Below are 17615 nucleotides of genomic sequence, written 5' to 3' on the forward strand. Positions count from 1 at the left end.
AAAAAACTGCAACAAAGTCATACGCCATAATTTTTACATTTTATTGAATGAAAGCAAAAAATGCAGAAAATAGCATCAAATTTTAGAATAAGTTTAGATTTGTTCGAATTGGTCACCTTTGGCGCGAATTATGGCCTTTAAATGGCCAATGAAACCGTCACACGCTGCCCGAATGTTGCTCTGCGGTATTTTGGCCCATTTCCGGCGAAGCGCTTGCTGAAGGCGATCGACAATTTGGTATTTTTTAGTGCCAACCTTGCTTTCCAAAATACTGCTGCCACTAGTACAACGGATTGGTATCCGGAGATTTTGGTGGCCATTGTGCGCTAGAAATGAAGCGAGTAACCTCATTTTGGAACCATTCTCGGATGGCGTGTGCTGAGTGCGATTGTGCTGAGTTATATTGGAATGTCCAAGGTCTGCGGCCAAAATATTTGCGTGTCCAAGGCTTTAATACACCCTCCAGAATATTTTTGCGATAATATTCGGTATTTATTCTGATACCACGGTCGATTAATATGAGCGGAGAGCGACCATCGGCTGTTATTGCACCATGACCGGCGCTTGAGTTCTGGTGCCCAACCGAAGGTGCCTATTTGACCTCTTTGGCAAATAAACACAATCATTTTGTTTGTTTACAAACTGCTGGACAACAAATTTTTTCTCATCGGAGAAAACCAAATTCGCAGTTCAACACTTTCGGCCAAGCGAAGAAACTCTTTAGCTATTTTGAGTCTATTTTCTTTCTGTTGCGGTCTAAGTCCTTGCACTTTTTGGAATTTCAATGGCTTTACCCCGAACTCATTTTTCAATATTTGCCGTATGGAATATTGCAATATGTTCAGCCCACGAGCCATTTTTCGGCCATTGCGATGCGGGTTTCGATCAAGTTGCTTCGTTACTTTTCGAACCATTTCTGGTGATGTTGCTGTTTTCTTACGTCTACTTCCTTGACGTCGGGCTACGCTACCAGTATCACGGTAACGAGCGATGATACGAGACACAAAAGATTTATTCACAGTTTAATGCTATCGAGCTCTAGCGATAGCCAAATGTGGTTTTCAAGCCAAATATAAAGAAATCACACTATCACGCTTGAATTACATCACGAATCACTTTTTTCTAGAAAATTCTCACCAAAATGCTTTTGTACGCTTGTAAAAAATATAAAGAGCTGTCATTGGAATAATTTTAACAGCTGTCGGACGAGTGGCTTAGAAATGTCAGCAGTCTGAAGTTGGTTTCAGTTTTTTCATCTCGCCATGTATATGGGAGATATATGTAGCTTTATTGAAGTCTGATGGAACTATATCTGAATCTAATCCCACACACATGTCCACTAAAATCAATTTGTCCCTAGACGAAAAGAATTAACTGTACAAAATGTCAGGTCGGGCTATCAATTATTTGGAATGTATTTAAATGCACTTGTGTGTATATAAAGATCATAGTAAGTTAAGCCATTTATCTGTTAAATACAAAACATATCGCTCTCGAAAAAGATGTGCAACTTTTTGTGTAAATGAGAGATGTGTGTGTGTGTCAATTACTAATATTAATGGACAGCGCCCATCCGTAAAATACAAAGCGCTCCCTAGGTTATTCTTTCGAAGTACAATATATGGGACTTTCCCGTAATCTAAAGGCATTTCACTGACTGACGCTGACTCAAGCGCAGATAACAGCATTTACATTTATCTAGAAATAAATTTATCTAGAAATATTTTATTATTATTAACTATCCACAAAAAGTGACAACAGAAAACAAAAATAGATTAATTGAGAATGCAAATTCAAAGTGACAATCACTGTTTATTTAGTCTGGTTAACCAATCAATACCCATGTAATTGCAACTTAGTAGACTCACCTCATTATTCATCCATCCAACCCTTCCGATCTGCAAGAGCAGTCGGTTAAAAGTAGAAAACGTATCATGTTCATGTGAATTTGTCATCGCGTCAAAGATGGCTCGGCATTGTTGTCATGAATGAGCGGCTCCTTGTCGAAAGGTATTTCAATGGACGTATCGCTGGATGATTGGTTGGGGGGATTGATGATGGTTCGTTGCCATTACAAAGATGTGCAACTCACATCGAGATTCATTGGCGTTGTGGTGTGAATGCGGCTTTTGAATGTTTAACAAACATCCGATGATTTGTCACCAACGATTGCCAATTGTCTTGCATCTTAGCCGTTATTAGACGCATGAATCGAGCGCTAAGTGATGAAATTAGGTCATGCCAATTGTTGACTGTAGGAGCTTCGGCGTTGTATGTATAAGTGTGTGTGTGTGTGTGGGCAAATCACAAACAAAAATCAATCCAACGACAATTTAACAAAATTCTTTACCACCATGTAAAGGGAGGAATTAAAAATTCAAAGAGTAGACGACACATTTTGTGCATTTCATATCTCAACAAACATTGCTGGCTGGCTGGTGGTTTCCATTAGCAGCGAAATGTGATATGGGTTACATAAAACTTGTTCTGAAATCGAACAAAATAAATGGGCATACTAATTTATTGTTATTATTATTTGTTGTATTGTTGTTGTTATTTGGGTGGCCATTCTTTTGGGCTATTCCATCTGTGACTTTGATAACAAATGACTAGAGACTTGTTTTGTCCAAATAAAGTAGAATGTTTCCTTTAAAATGGAAACGGATTTGAAAAGTGGTTGGTTGCACTGACGTGCGTTATGGCGTAAATAACATTATGAGGTCACGCATCTGTTTTGAATAATTAATAATTTTTGATATGCACTCGAAGCCAAGTGGCTCACCGACTTCAGACAAAGACTACAGGTGATATATCCAGTGGTCGAAATGTGCAGTAATGCAATTAAATGACATTATCGACGGAAAAAAAGCGGAATTTAACACGTTCCAAGCCACTGCTATATTTGGCAGCACCACCCAACACTTGTATGTGTGAAAAGCGAAAATCAATTACTATTGAGTTTAAAGGGTCTAGGCAAAATACTGCTACTCCATAAAAATGGGGTTGATTTCTAATAACTAAAGGAGGTTATATTGATTTATTGATTATTAGATGTTCCATTTAAATTTCAATTCTAAAAGAAAGTTTTAAACGACAAAAAAATTAAGGTTGTAATACGATAGCAATTAATGATGGTTTTATTTAGACATGACATGCGAATAAAGTTTTTCTTGGCGACTACCCTTTCTTGCCAAAACCATAAGGAGGCTTAAAAAGTTCGGGTGGGATAACGGATGCTCCATAACCTAGAATTCGAAGTGAAGTTCCCCATCAAGAAGAATATTTATTATAGTATGGATGGTATATTAATTTTGTCAATTTGGTATTGAGGTACCATATAATGGTAACAGAAAATTGTGTGTGCAGGTCCACGTCTTCGTATAGCCCCCATATAACGGTACCTCCCTATTAAAATTTAGTATTTGAAGTTCGCAAAGGGTTCTACATCATATGACAGAAAGGTCTGTATAGGTTCATGTTTTTGGTATAGCCCCCATATTATGGTACCTCCCTATAATCGACATTTTGATGATTTTGGCTACATTATTCACCGATATTTTTTTTAAAGTTTCGCATTCTAATATTGTAATGAAACTATATTGTATAGAAACTAACATCACGACTGCATTCGGTATTTTTAAGATTTTAACAGAATTTTTAACGGATTTTATTTTATTATTATTTTTTTTTTTTTTTTGAAAATTGTCAAATTCGTTCCAATCTTCGTCCCGGCCGAACTTACAATTTTTTGGCTTTTTATGCCCTCATCATACATAATTTGGCGGGTATGTTTAGGTTGTTATTCCGTTTGTAACGGAGCTAAGACAATATAAACACGTTCGTCTGTTGTATTCTCACTAACATTCGTATATATCGACCTAAAATAGCTAACATTTTGCAACAACATCTGAAATGGGCTTAAAATGGGGTAGATCGGTTTACGTTTTCATATAGCCCCCCTATAACGGTACTTCCCGGTATTCGGTAGTTTGAAGCTACAAAAATCTGAATTCCAACTGAACTTTTGGTATTCAAAGTTCTAATTCAGTACTAACCTTTCAGACGGAAAGAGGTATACAGATCAATTTCTTTTAAAGTTCCCACATAACGGTCTCATGATTTAAGTCACATTTATCAAATTGGTATTTAATATTCGCTATAAATAAAAACACCTGTAGCAGACAATTATATTAGTAGCTCTACGTTTTTGTGTAGGCCCCATGTAACCGTACCACCCACTTTATGATCGTTCGAATATTGTATCCCTATATATTTATATGTGTCTTTGGTCTGAACTTAGATCAAGTTCCACTATTTCGTAAATTGCGGAACCACCCGGCTTTTTTGGTATTTAATGTTCGAAATTGCACCTTTTCACATGGTACTTATATAAGGGTACATCAAGAAATTTGGTACTTGGACATTTTCCCCACATTTCTTAAAGTTTTCAGCTGAAATTTTGCTCACTAATAGCGATATTACTTTACATGAAATCATTCTTTTGCTGAGTATCAAAAGGTTAAGTGATACCTTATCCTTTTAGGAATGGGTACTTATTCGTGAGGGGTCAATATGTGGCTATCATACCCAAACTATACAACTATTTAACATTGTCAATATCATCTGAGTTATATCAACGCCAGAGACCAGTTCCGATCCTTTTTTTAGAATCTCATAGGTGGGATTCAAGGTAGAATTTTCGGCGATCAAGAATGTATAAACTTTTTGGGGACTCCGACAAAAATTGAAATGGCAAAAGGAATATACCATCTTCAGGAATGCCTGAGAACTTTTGGAATTAAATGTACAAGCGATGAATTGTTTGTGAGTGTTTGCTATTTAAAAATTCGTCCATTGTGCACCGCAAATTTCTTTATACCAAAGATATCTCAAAATAGTCCATGAGTCACAGAGTCTTGAATTTTCGTTGTATCGTAATGAGATAACTAGATTTGCCGAACTTTTTATATTATATAACTCAAAGGTCTTCAGTGGGGCAATGCGTTTGATTTCTCACATCTCAGATAAAAATTACTTATTCCAGAATTGTTTTCAACTTTCGCTTCACGAAACCCTGCGTTTCATATAGGTGCGAATGCCACTTCCAATTTACATAAAAATCAATTGAAAGATAACAAATGCGGATATAAAATTGGAGCAAATTCTCTTTTGCTCTGCATTCGTTTTATAATATTTTTCAAATATTTATTTGAATGAGAATGGGTGTGTTCGCTGCACACGCTACATTTGACATGAATTCACACAATGCCCTGACTGGCAGAATGTCACAATAGCCGATTGAAAAAAATCCAATTTCTTTCGGGATGAGGAAATAGTTTACGTAGCAACATTTCCGAATAGCAGTTAACCAATTAAATGCAACCTCCATGTAGTTCGAATGCTTTTATTGTTCTCTTAGTCACACTTATCATACGGCTGTCGTATTACGATCGCATCAACAACAGCCTACAACAGCTCTGCTCGATAAGTGAAGCAATGACAACGTTTTTCAAATTTAATTGATCTTCGGCCTTTTGCTAGTTTTGCCTGCTTACTTGCCCTGACTACGAAGTAACAAATAAATGAACGAACGAACGAGCAGACGAAGAATGAATGAATGATAGAAAGATATGTAACCAACCATCCAACCAAGACACATGGTACTCCATCAAATTCGTATGATGTACTTACTCAAGACCATCATGCCTGGCATGGCATGTGGCATTTCGGTTCATTGTTAAGATTTGAATGCGATCATAAAAGTCAACTAAACCCCATGACCCACATTTTGTCCATGAACCGCGTATTTTTTTCGCTTTCGAATTGAATGCGACTGTGTGTTCGCGTGTGTCTGTGTGTTTGACCAAAAAACGGCGACTAGCACATCTCCATTAAGAATCCATGTAAAAAATAACAACAACAACAACAACAGCACTTCTTAGCAACAAATTTTGGTGAAAAGGGTGATCGACCAAAACTCAATGTGACACCGCCACAAGTTGAGCGCGTGAAAGTCAAGTACAAGCCATAAATTGGACAACTAACCTCATCGCGGATCAACTAGCCGCGGAACAAACAAGCCAAGCCAAATACCTATTCCCATATGAGCGGTAGTACATGGTCGGTGACACATGAGATACGAGCGTGAGCAAACGTCGTACCGCAACGCGCATGAGTGCAGTATGTTTAAGCATTTGACTGTTCGCTTCTACGCCTTTCATTTATTTTCTTTCAGTCTTTCTTCAAGCCTTAATTTATCCACTGGATACAATTTGTTCGTTCAGTCAGCGAATTTCGAGTGGATCGCGCTATGGCCGTCATTGATGTTGCAGCCGATGTTGGCTGCTGCATTAGAAGAAATGCGTCTGGGCAACCACAAACTAACAACATGCACCATTACCCGATTGGTGATTGAGTGAGTGACTGCATGCACATTCTGCATTCGAACACACTAACTCGCGCGCCGCTCTCTAGCTCACATATCCACAGACAGCGAGTCGATTTCCATTTGAATGGAAAACCAGTGTTATCTTTCATTTGATATCATTGTTCTACTTTTCACTGTTTGCGCTAAAAGGCAATTTAATTGTTTTCAAAAGAACCGCAGAACAGCACCAACAGCAACACCAACAACGCCAGAACAGATAGAGGAGAGAGATACGATATGAACGATACCACGCCACACAGGCATAGCTGAAAATAAAATTCTAAATTATTTATGAATATTTTTTGCGTTCATTTTGGTATTGAATTAAGGGCGTCTGATGAACGAATTGTGTTCCATTAGGAATAGTCTAGGCTATACGTTTTATTGCTTTCGAATTCAGACATTTGGAACTTTAACGTTCACATTTGTAGAAATGACACTGTTTCATACCAAAACGTTATCAAATGCTTCACTTTGATGGAATAAAACACGTTGCATGCGAAAGTTCTTTTTGGCGATTCTTTTCAGTTTATTCTTTTCTGCTAGTCCGGTGTCCATATAATATTTTTCCACTCTTTTTGGAACCTCGTCTACTTAAGTTCATGATTTTCAAAAACAAATCGTATATCACGTAGAAAACGAAGAAAGTTCGGTATTTTAATATTAATGCCAGACTTAGATTAGGTGTGATAATGGACAAGAACCACGAACCGAATCCGCACCTCATTTGTAACATGGACAGATGAGATAAAAAAACGCCAAAATTTTAAATTTTTTTAAATGGTATTGAATGAAAGCAAGAAATGTCGGAATAGCATCAAATTTTAGAACAAGTTTAGATTAGTTCGAATTGGTCACCTTTGGCACGGATTATGGCATTCAAGTGGCCAATGAAATCGTCACACGCTGCCCGAATGTTGCTCTGCCCATTCCCGCAGAAGCGCTTGCTTGAGGTGATCGACGATCAATTGGTTTGTTTACAAACTGCTGGACAACGAATGTTTTCTCATCGGAGAAAACCAAATTCGGCAATTCAGCACTTTCGGCCAAGTGAAGCAACTCTTTAGCTCTTTTGAGTCTATTTCCTTCCTGTTGAGGCGTAAGTTCTTGCTCTTTTTGGAATTTCAATGGCTTTACCCCGAGCTCATTTTTTAATATTTGCCGAATGGAATATAGCGATATGTTCAGCTGTAGAGCCATTTTTCGGCCACTCGTGAGCTTTTCGAACCATTTCTGCTGATATTGCTGTTTTCTTCCGTCCACTTCCTTGACGTCGTACTTCTAGTAGCACGGTAACGAGGAATGGTGCGAGACACAAAAGATTTATTCACATTTAAATGCTGGAGTGCCCTAACGATAGGCAGAAATCACACTATCACGCTTGAATTCCATCACGAATAACTGGCTTAGAAATGATAGCAGTGTAAAGTTGGTTGCCGTTTTTTCATCTCACCCTGTTTACGGATACAGCCTTGGAAATTTCTTTTGATGTTTATATTAAGCTTAATATATTGTCTAATGATTTATGTACTGCATTCATCGCGCTTACATCCCTTTAATCAAATTTACAAAAATCCATTTATATTTCTTTAATCTATCCAACTCCCCCATTTTTTAATGGTTTCTATTTTAGGAATACAATTCTCTTTTTATTTACTTCGAAAAGAAGGTTAACTGCATTCATGCTGCACATAATTCATCCACACCCCGAATTACTTCTGGTTCACCCAATTCTCGTTTTATTTATAATCCTTTTTTGTCGAACAAAAAACCCAATATCTCTTCGCATTTTAAAATGCAACGAAAGAGTAATTAAAGCAAAGCTATCTGACATTATTTACCGCTCTTTGACACCGTTTAATATTTTATTTATATCGAAGGAAGGAAATAAGTGTCAGTGAGCCATTATACGCCCTAATTCGTTGGCCGCAGGGACCCATATTTACACAAACGAAAAGATGTTCCGGGTTACTCGTGCCAAACGGCCGACGATGTGCATTGTCGTTGGATTTATCCCCCCACAAATAAGGGTAGAGAATTTCCAGCATTATATCGCAATGATATGCGGTGTCACGCAGTCTCGCCATTTCTCTTAAAATTACAACTTTCTGTCACTGAAGAGAACTTTTTGGCACTTTTGCATGTTGCATCCCCTAGTTAAGCAGACCGTCGTCACACAGAAAAAGTCTCTCCCTTTTCCGAAAACTAAGGTTGGCAATGTATCACCAGGCCAAGCTAACAAACGTACAAAAACAAAACAAAAACATAAAAATGAAGCATGCCAAAGAGAGGCGAACCAAACAAACAAACAAAAAAGTGACACAACACTGCCGGGCCATGCTTGGAATGCATTGAAGTTAATCAGCTAAGGTTAGTACCGGTTTGCAATCGAATCGAATCTGGTCGTCGCCACAGCTACCCGGCACGCAAATGCACACCGGTGGACGTTGAGCAACCAACAACATTCAGTCAGTTTTGGACGTTTGTGTCATTGTGTCGCTTCGAGGGTTCACAGTTGGACATTCATCCATCTCCGGCCGGCCGACCGTTCGTCTAAGCACCCAACCGCTGAAATCGATACTGGTGATTGCTTGAGCCCGTGGCGTTCACATTTCTTGTACCCGCTTGTTGTTTTATTTCTGTTGTGTGTTTTCGGTCGCCCATTAGCAGCGAGCGTTTTTGCTTTGGATTTCTGCTTGAATGCATTCGGATGCATCTCGTAATTAAGAGTGACTTGTGTCGTCTTCGACGGGCTCCCACATGAATTATCTTGTGCCTGCTCGATACTCTTGTCGGTGGGATGCTCATTAAATCCGTTGGCAGTGTTGTGGGTTTTCGGTGACTTGTACGTGTTCCAAAGTGTTCTCTGTAAGGTAAGCAGTGCAATGGGAATCGAATTGGCAAAAGAACCAAATGAAACCTTACATGTTGAGTGTGCACCGTGCACGGTACACCGGTCATTTGGCAGTGTGGTAGTGCGGCAGCCCTTGTACCCTTAACCTTTGTTTGTGGGTTGGAGTCTCTGTTAAGGACTACTTAGCACCATTTGCCATTAGGCGAAGTGTTTTGTCGTTTCATTTATTCATTCATGAGCTGGGTTCTTGGGCTCATTGTTTTCATTTGCATTTGTCGCAAACGTAAGAGGAGGGAGGCAATCAGGCGCACAAAATTAAGTCTACACGCAAAAAAATATAAGCCTCTCTAACATATGTCCCAAACATATTTTGCAGCAAACAAATATATGTTTGCAAACATTCCCAAACATAACATATGTTTGGGTGCTGCAAACAAATTATGTTTGGGTCCAAACATAATTAATGTTTGGGTCCAAACATAATTAATGTTTGGGTCCAAACATAATTAATGTTTGGGTCCAAACATAATTAATGTTTGGGTCCAAACATAATTAATGTTTGGGTCCAAACATAATTAATGTTTGGGTCCAAACATAATTTTTGTTCGGGTGCAAACATAATTTATGTTTGGACCCAAACATTAATTATGTTTAGATCCAAACATAATGTATGTTTGGCTGGAAACAAACTTATGTTTCGGTCCAACCATAAGTTGTGTTTGGATCTAAATATAATTTATGTTTGGGTCCAAACATAATATATGTTTAGATCCAAACATAATGTATGTTTGACTGGAAACGAACTTATGTTTGGGTCCAAACATAAGTTGTGTTTGGACCTAGATATAATTTATGTTTGGGTCCAAACATAATATATATTGGGGTGCAAACATAAATTTATGATTGGGTCCATTTGTATACTTACTGCAGATATAATTCAACCATAATGCAAACTAGTTTTAAAATCAATTTTTGATATTCACATTTTATTTAACATAAAATAAATTCATACATATTATAATATATAATATAAAATTAAAAAACATATACATATTATAAGCATATGTTTTAAAGGCAATTTATAAATAAATTATTTTCAAAATTTGAACATATATAAAATGTGTCATTTGTGTACAATAAATCGACTGGATGTGTGAAAAAAAAATCGTCGAGTTCTACTCGAAATCCATAAAAATGGGAATCAAATCCATGATTCAATATTCTTTGCAGACAAAAAATTGGTTGTGGTTCTTTACAAATATGCAAAATAAGGCCGAATTCCGGCAACTGGTCTTCACTATATCCGATATGTACAACCATTTTGTTTTTATAGTAAATGCCATTAATAGTTAGATTGTTTATAATTGAAATAGGATTTTGTAAATGAAATTTCTTTACAATACTTTCTATGTCGCATTCTACAACTCTCTCTCCTTCAACTTTGTTAGTATAAAACTCTTCAAAGTTTAATATAGTATTGGCGATGTTAAGCTGATATTTTGTGAATAATGTTTTTATTAAATTAACTCTAGAATTGGTGGAAGTTGCACAGTTTTTGAAAGGCTGGTGGAACGCTTCGAATCGAATTGATGACAAGTGTTTTAGCGGACCAACTTCGTCCATAATTCGTCCATAGTGAGTCAAATTATGATATTTAGGTTTCAATGTTGAATTTGAGAGTTTCAAATATAATCTGTGGTGCTCAGTTATCGAGTTTGTTAGTATTACGTTTGACTTAATTTGTAAAACGTCAGAGTTACAACATATGTTTAAAATTTCTCTTAGCAGTAAATACAAGTGCCATTCTTCGCAATCTGGGACTAAGTCGCCTATTATTAAAGATAGATTAGAAGAAAATGTTTTCATTTCAGATGCAGACATTTTAAACTTAAATTTCAGAAGAGCATCACTATTTAAAATGGGTGGCTTATTCTTACAGTTAGGACCATAATTAAATACCAAAATGCGATAATTTAACTGTTCTAAAGTAAAAAACTTATATTTTGTAATAAATGAATTTAAAATGAATATCAAATCGTAATGGCAAACACCCTCTAGCAAATCATGCATGACATCAATGGCAAAGTTGTTAAGTACATTAAAATGTTCTAATTTATTCCAAACGCATGTTTCTTTTATACCTGTCTGTCTAGCGTCTGATGTCTCTACATCATCAGCATAATTAATGTCATTTCGCAACAAACTTGGTTTTTCTTCACAAGATGTCTGCGTATCGCAACGTTTCATTTTGCAAAATCTACAAAAAAAATTGCTTTGAAAACTTTCTGAAAATCCGAGAACAGTATTCAACCCCAAATTATCGCCTAGAACCAAAACAGAAACAATTTTTACGACCTTATATCCTTCTATTTCTGAATCTAAAATTATTCCCTCACTCTCTAGGATGTTCAGATATTTTATGAATGGTGTGAATACACGGGAATTTCCAAATTGTTTCCTGTCTTCACTAAAGAGAAGCATTCCTGTAAAAATATTTTGTAATTTCGAAGCCATATGGTCTGGCATACACGCGAATTTTACATACACACCACAAATTTTTTGGATGCCAGCGTGCGAAGCTAGAGCATTATTCGGTTCAAAGTCATCACTGAAAATAAACAAAGGTAAATAAAATATTTCTTTCGATGTTGGATATTTAGATATTATTTTTTTCCAGTGATTACTTTGAACATAGTTTTTTATGGTGCCATTATTTTGGTGTGTCAACAAATTTTGGTAATATAAAATAATGTCGCGAAGAAAAGGGGTAGAATTGAAAAGAACGCCAAAAAATATTTTTAAAGGAAATATCCCTACAGTATAATTAATTTTTTTTAAAACAACTGAATTATCCATGTCCATACATTCATTAATTTCATCTTGTATATTATGATATTCAATATCGAAAAATAATTTACTACGTTTTAGTTCTGATATAATTTTGTATTCTGAATTTAGTTGGCTTGCTTGTATTAAATTACACACAGATAAAATTAATTCCGTTTTCTTTTCATTGTCGTCCCATTTTGAAAGCTGTAACTGCAAATGAATTTTCTGAAGGTATTTTTTGTAAAACAGCACTATTTGCTTAGAATTTGTTATTGCTGAATTCCGTGAAATTGTCTTATGACTGTATATTTTAATAAATACTTTCAGAAATTCCATTCGAATCTGTTCTATTTTTAGAGACAATAAAGTGCTAGATTCAAAATCTTCATTATCCACAGGCTCTGAGTATTCTTGCAAATATTCGTTTGAAATATGATGAATATCTAGTTCTTGACTAACTACAGGCTGATGTTCATCTGATCTTTCTCTAAGTTCAACACATAAATGTTTTCTCAAATGGGATCTAAATGATTCTATATTGGTGAATTTGCGACTACAAACCAGACATTCAAAAAATTTGCAACTTCTGTGTTTTTTCCTATAGTGTTTTATGAGATCTTTAAGAATATCACAATTTGCTTTGCAAAGGTGGCAAGTTAATACTGTCATCGTAAAGTAACTTAAAATGATCTTTAAATTAAAATAAATCAAGAATATAATAATGAATAAAAGACAATACAAATACAAAATTATTAAAATAAGTCTTTGATTATGGTTTCAATAATAGCTACCTTTTCGTTTGGCAGTTTAATGTTGAAAATGGATAATTGGATAAATTCCCATACGTGTTTGCACAGTGGTGGGTATGCAACATCTAAAGCCATAATATACATGAATCCTATATTTAAAGCTTCAAGTAGATCAGTGCATTTATAGATGAAACCTGCGATGTTAAACTGCGCATAAGTGATGTCATGGCCAAATTTTACAAATCTAATTTGTAAGTCCGTAATAGAATCCTCTTTCAATTGCACAATTGACTGTAAATTAAAATAAAATTTGATTATTTTGGGTAATAAATATTTGTATATTAACATATTTTAAAATAGCTTACCTCATATTCCTTAATAAAACGCTCCTGAATTTCAAATTTAGTGGCTCTACCTTTCTTTTCATGCGTTTCGTGTCTTTTTCCACTGTGTGGTAAGATGTATGGTATTAAAAGAAGGGTCAATTGTGCTCTCAATCCTAAAAAATAAATATTGTATTTATGACGTGATCCAAATAAAATATTTGTTTTACTAATTAATGCTTTATAATTTTAACACTTACGTTCTTCAGTGGATGTATCGATTTTCGTAAGTAAGTTGCAGACTGCTTTGTCCCGAAGAGTACGTGCGTGATTCAAAACATTTGAATATATCATCAACCAATTTTCAACAGGTTCTGTTGCTGAATACAATAATTTCACGTCCAAAGTGGTTAGCTTGATTCCATTGTTACCCTGTAGCACAGGGTACTTTGAGATATATTCAAATGTGGAAATATTTCCTTTTAATTCGTTTCGGCGATAAGCATGAGTTTCCTGCCACTTTAAAATAATTGTAGATAAATCCGAGGTATTCTCAGTAAGGTACTCAATACTTTCTGCTTCAGCTGAAAAAAAAATCATTTTTAATTTCAAGGTGTTATAAATTACTAATATCCTTTACCACATAGTGGTGTAGCCTATAAACCAATAACTTACATGGGAGAGACACATTTGCTTTACGCTTAAGGTCCTTGCGAGGCCTTCGACTTATTATTCCATCAGAACGTAAAGATGTCCTTTTGTTATTGTACGCACTCCACAACTTTCCTCTAGCAATACAGCCTTTCTCCGAGGGGAGGAAGTATGCAGAAGCTAATTCGGTATAAAAAATGTGGACAATCGATTCGGCCAGAACTTCAAAATCTTCACGTTTAAGTCTGAAAGATATTTTTTTTAATAAATAAATAACAATAATTATTGAAGTATTAAAAAATAATAAAAGCAAAAAAATATAAAACTTTTGCAAATACTAAAAAAAATAATAATAAAACTGATTAAAATCAATAAAAATATTGATATTAATAATTAATATTAAATTATTAACACATTTTTATTTTATCAATAACAACAATATATTATTTATAAAAATTAAAACATAATAAATTAATATTAGAAACATAAGAATAATTTTAAGCATAATAAAAATTGTAATAATTAATATAATATTAATATCAGTAATAAAAAAATGTTAAAAATAATAATATTAAAATAAAAATTCTAATTATAAAAATATTAAAGAAAATAAATAATTTATAATGAAACATAGTTTTTTATTTTCTTTAATATTTTTATAAGTAGAATTTTTGTTTTAATATTATTATTTTTAACAATTTTTTATTACTGATATTAATATTATATTAATTATTACAATTTTTATTATGCTTAAAATTATTCTTATGTTTCTAATATTAATTTATTATGTTTTAATTTTTATAAATAATATATTGTTGTTATTGATAAAATAAAATAAACATTTGTTAATAAGTTTATAATTTATATCGTGCCAGTTTTCATAAAATTTTTATTTTATATTATTTTTTTAATTTATTATTATTAATATTATTCTTAATATTTGTTATTATTTTTATTTATTAATTTATTATTTTTCCTTTTATTAAAATCACTATTTTTTCAATAAAGTAAAATACTTACAATCTGTTAGGGTCTTCTTTTAGACATTCGTCAATAAGGGCCTTCGAAATATTCACCCTATCTTTATTTTGCAGGCGTTTTTCGGCAATAAAAATTCTCCATATTTTGTTGACAGCCGGAATTGACTTGATGGACTCTATGTCAGTCTTTAAAGTTGAAATAACATTTGTTTTTGGGGTAAGATCCCCAAAACCACCTACGGATTCACACTCCGATAGAGTGCCACTAACTGTCGATGCTGATGCCACTGATCGAACGGAGTCTAAATGAAAATTAAATATATTATTTAAAAAAAGAAATATATTATTTAAAAAAAGAAAAAAATATTAACAGCCTGTTTCTTTATTTTGAAACGAAATTTTTTTTGTTCCGACATAAAGAAACAGGCTGTAAATCCAGTGTACTTACCTCCAAATTGCAACTCAATATGAAAAGTAGGTGTTGACATATATTGATGAATTACTTTTTCAAACTGGTCTTCTTTAATGGTTGCACCAAACACTAAGGCTGTTATTTTTCTTGAGGCATCAATTTTTAACTCTAATTTGGCTGCTTTTATAAAGCTTTGTAGATTTAAAGGCTCCGGCGCTTCGACAAATAATTTGTCTTCCCACAAAACAGTTGGTATCAACATTTATTACAACACTTGTGACACGACGCGAAGGCACAAAACAAATAAAAAGAATAAAAAAGAACACAACCAGAATGCCAACATGAGACACGCGCAAATGTTACGCTCTTTTGTTCTCATCAAGCAAATCGGTGTGTATGCGAAAAACGCATGTATGTATGTATGCATGAACATTAGTAAGAAGCAACGTCTCAGCAACAAAAAAACATCCAAACAGCTCTTTGTGTGTTGTTGTTGGCATTTTTTGGTGCATGGACAATAGAAAAGAAATAAACGTCTCAGCAACAGTTTCCATCCCTCTTGCCGCGCACACACCACACATAGTTACAGCAGCGATCGACAGTGTTTGCTTGGTGAGAGCAAAAGAGCGTAACATTGGCGCGTGTCTCAAGTTGAGACACTCAAGTTGAGATACGCGCCAATGTTACGCTCTTTTGTTCTCACCAAGCAAACACTGCCGATTGCTGATGGAACTATGTGTGGTGTGTGCGCGGCAAGAGGGATGGAAACTGTTGCTGAGACGTTTATTTCTTTTTTATTGTCCATGCACCAAAAAATGCCTACTTGAGAAAGAAAACGTTACAACAACAACACACAAAAAAATTGACTCCTCTGTATATATGTCGGTGTTAATGCGAAAAACGCATGTATGTATGTATGCATGAACATTAGTAAGAAGTAACGTCTCAGCAACAACTAGAAAATTCACACCGCACAACAGCAACGAAAAAACATGCAAAAAGTTTTTTCGTTGTTGTTGTTGTGCGGTGTGTATTTTCTAGTTGTTGCTGAGACGTTACTTCTTACTAATGTTCATGCATACATACAACTTCTATTTACAGTTATATTTGGAAGAGAGCAAAAAATGTTTCGGTTCTGCTTTGTTGTGCGGCCAACCAAGCCAACACATCATCAACGCAAAAACAGACTTCTCACCCTCCTGTCTTCTTTTAAGTCACCTATAACACCAATTCAAAAGTAATCGAGAGCTCTGTTGTTTAGCTCTTTGAAAAAAATCCTCTCCGCACCCATAAAAAAATATGTTCTAACATATAAAATATGTTGGTACCCAACAAATAAAATTGAGTTATGTTACAAAATGTTGCAAACAAATATTTGTTTGCACCGAAACAAATTATGTTTGCATCCAAAAATATATTTGTTTGCAACCAGTCCCAAACAAATATATGTTTGGATCCAAACATATTTCTAACATATATTTTTCTGCGTGTAGACATTGTAGACGTCGCAAGTACAGTGCATCCAGAGTGGTGTTGCATGCAGCAAATGCCGTTGCAGGCTTTAAGTGATTTTTTTCGAAGGTGGGCGATAACGTATGGACGCCTACATTTCAGCATGTGCACACGTATGGGCAACATGCAATAGACACGCATATTTCGGGGTCCTTGTCAATGGGGGAATGTATCCGCATGGAATTGCAGAAAACGATATGTAAAGATTCGATGATTTTATTTTCATGGAACTCATATGAAATTTGGGGGAACTAAACTAATTAAGATTGAGTATTTAGATACATTTAGGAACATCGGTTGGGGGTAAGGCTTCATAGCTAACCTTTTGAAGTTGGAGTTAAAAATTTTCCAAATATGGCTGTGATTACGAAGATTTAAATGTATGGAGGTTTAAATTTCAATTCAAGTTTCGCTCATTAAAAAATAAACACAATTCCAAAAAAAAACTCCAAAACAACCTGTTTATGCTCTGCTCCACAACAGCAAGAATGTACAACTTTTTATTACGATAATCGATTTTGCATTTATGATATCTAAGAAATTGGAAAAGTATATGATACTTTGTAAGAAAGGCGATGCAAGCTCTATACACCAAACCAGTAAGAAAAGGTCAAAAGTCGGGCGTTAGTATAGCTCCCGTAAAAAAAGTTTATATTGGGAATTTATGTAAAGAAGATCATACCAACTATGAACCTTATTTGAATGCGTATCAGGACTATAGAATAGTCACAATTTGGGAACTATATCCAACTCTGAAGCGAATTTCAACAAATCTGACGGAGGCTTTTTTACTTCTAGTACCAAATAACATTGATGATATGACTTCGAAAAGAATTATATTAAAAAATATTTATTGGATCGAGTTTCACCAAATGGAA

General features: G+C 34.8%; 2 protein-coding genes across 7 annotated transcripts in view; one reads left to right on the plus strand and one right to left on the minus strand.

Moving 5' to 3' along the window:
• The window catches only part of LOC101894795 (uncharacterized), a 48727-nt gene that overhangs the window by 15539 nt on the left and 15573 nt on the right, over positions 1 to 17615 (plus strand). The window lies entirely within an intron of this gene.
• LOC131806640 (uncharacterized) lies at positions 10247 to 15801 on the minus strand. 3 transcript variants are annotated; one of them, XM_059131133.1, is made up of 7 exons: positions 15262 to 15801; positions 14854 to 15115; positions 13858 to 14078; positions 13443 to 13766; positions 13225 to 13358; positions 12902 to 13150; positions 10247 to 12800 (listed from the first exon to the last, which is right to left on the minus strand). In XM_059131133.1, the coding sequence occupies exons 1-7, from the start codon at positions 15485 to 15487 to the stop codon at positions 10350 to 10352; spliced, it is 3867 nt and encodes a 1288-aa protein (XP_058987116.1). In that variant the 5' UTR covers positions 15488 to 15801; the 3' UTR covers positions 10247 to 10349. The 3 variants fall into 3 exon arrangements, with proteins under 3 accessions (XP_058987116.1, XP_058987118.1, XP_058987117.1); XM_059131135.1 differs by having other exon boundaries at positions 10247 to 11110; positions 15262 to 15541; XM_059131134.1 differs by having other exon boundaries at positions 10247 to 13150; positions 15262 to 15541.

The sequence above is a fragment of the Musca domestica genome, unplaced genomic scaffold, assembly GCF_030504385.1.
Source record: "Musca domestica strain aabys unplaced genomic scaffold, Musca_domestica.polishedcontigs.V.1.1 8, whole genome shotgun sequence".
NCBI lineage: Eukaryota > Metazoa > Arthropoda > Insecta > Diptera > Muscidae > Musca > Musca domestica.

Bases quoted from the DNA above. Each gene is read 5' to 3' on its own strand.
- LOC131806640 (XM_059131133.1), bottom strand. From the start codon at position 15,487: ATGTTGATACCAACTGTTTTGTGGGAAGACAAATTATTTGTCGAAGCG. The intron at 14,079-14,853 runs GTAAGTATTTTA...AATATCTTTCAG, and splicing joins AAAGAAGACCCTAACAGATT to ACTTAAACGTGAAGATTTTG. The intron at 13,359-13,442 runs GTAAGTGTTAAA...TTTATTTTTTAG, and splicing joins CGATACATCCACTGAAGAAC to GATTGAGAGCACAATTGACC.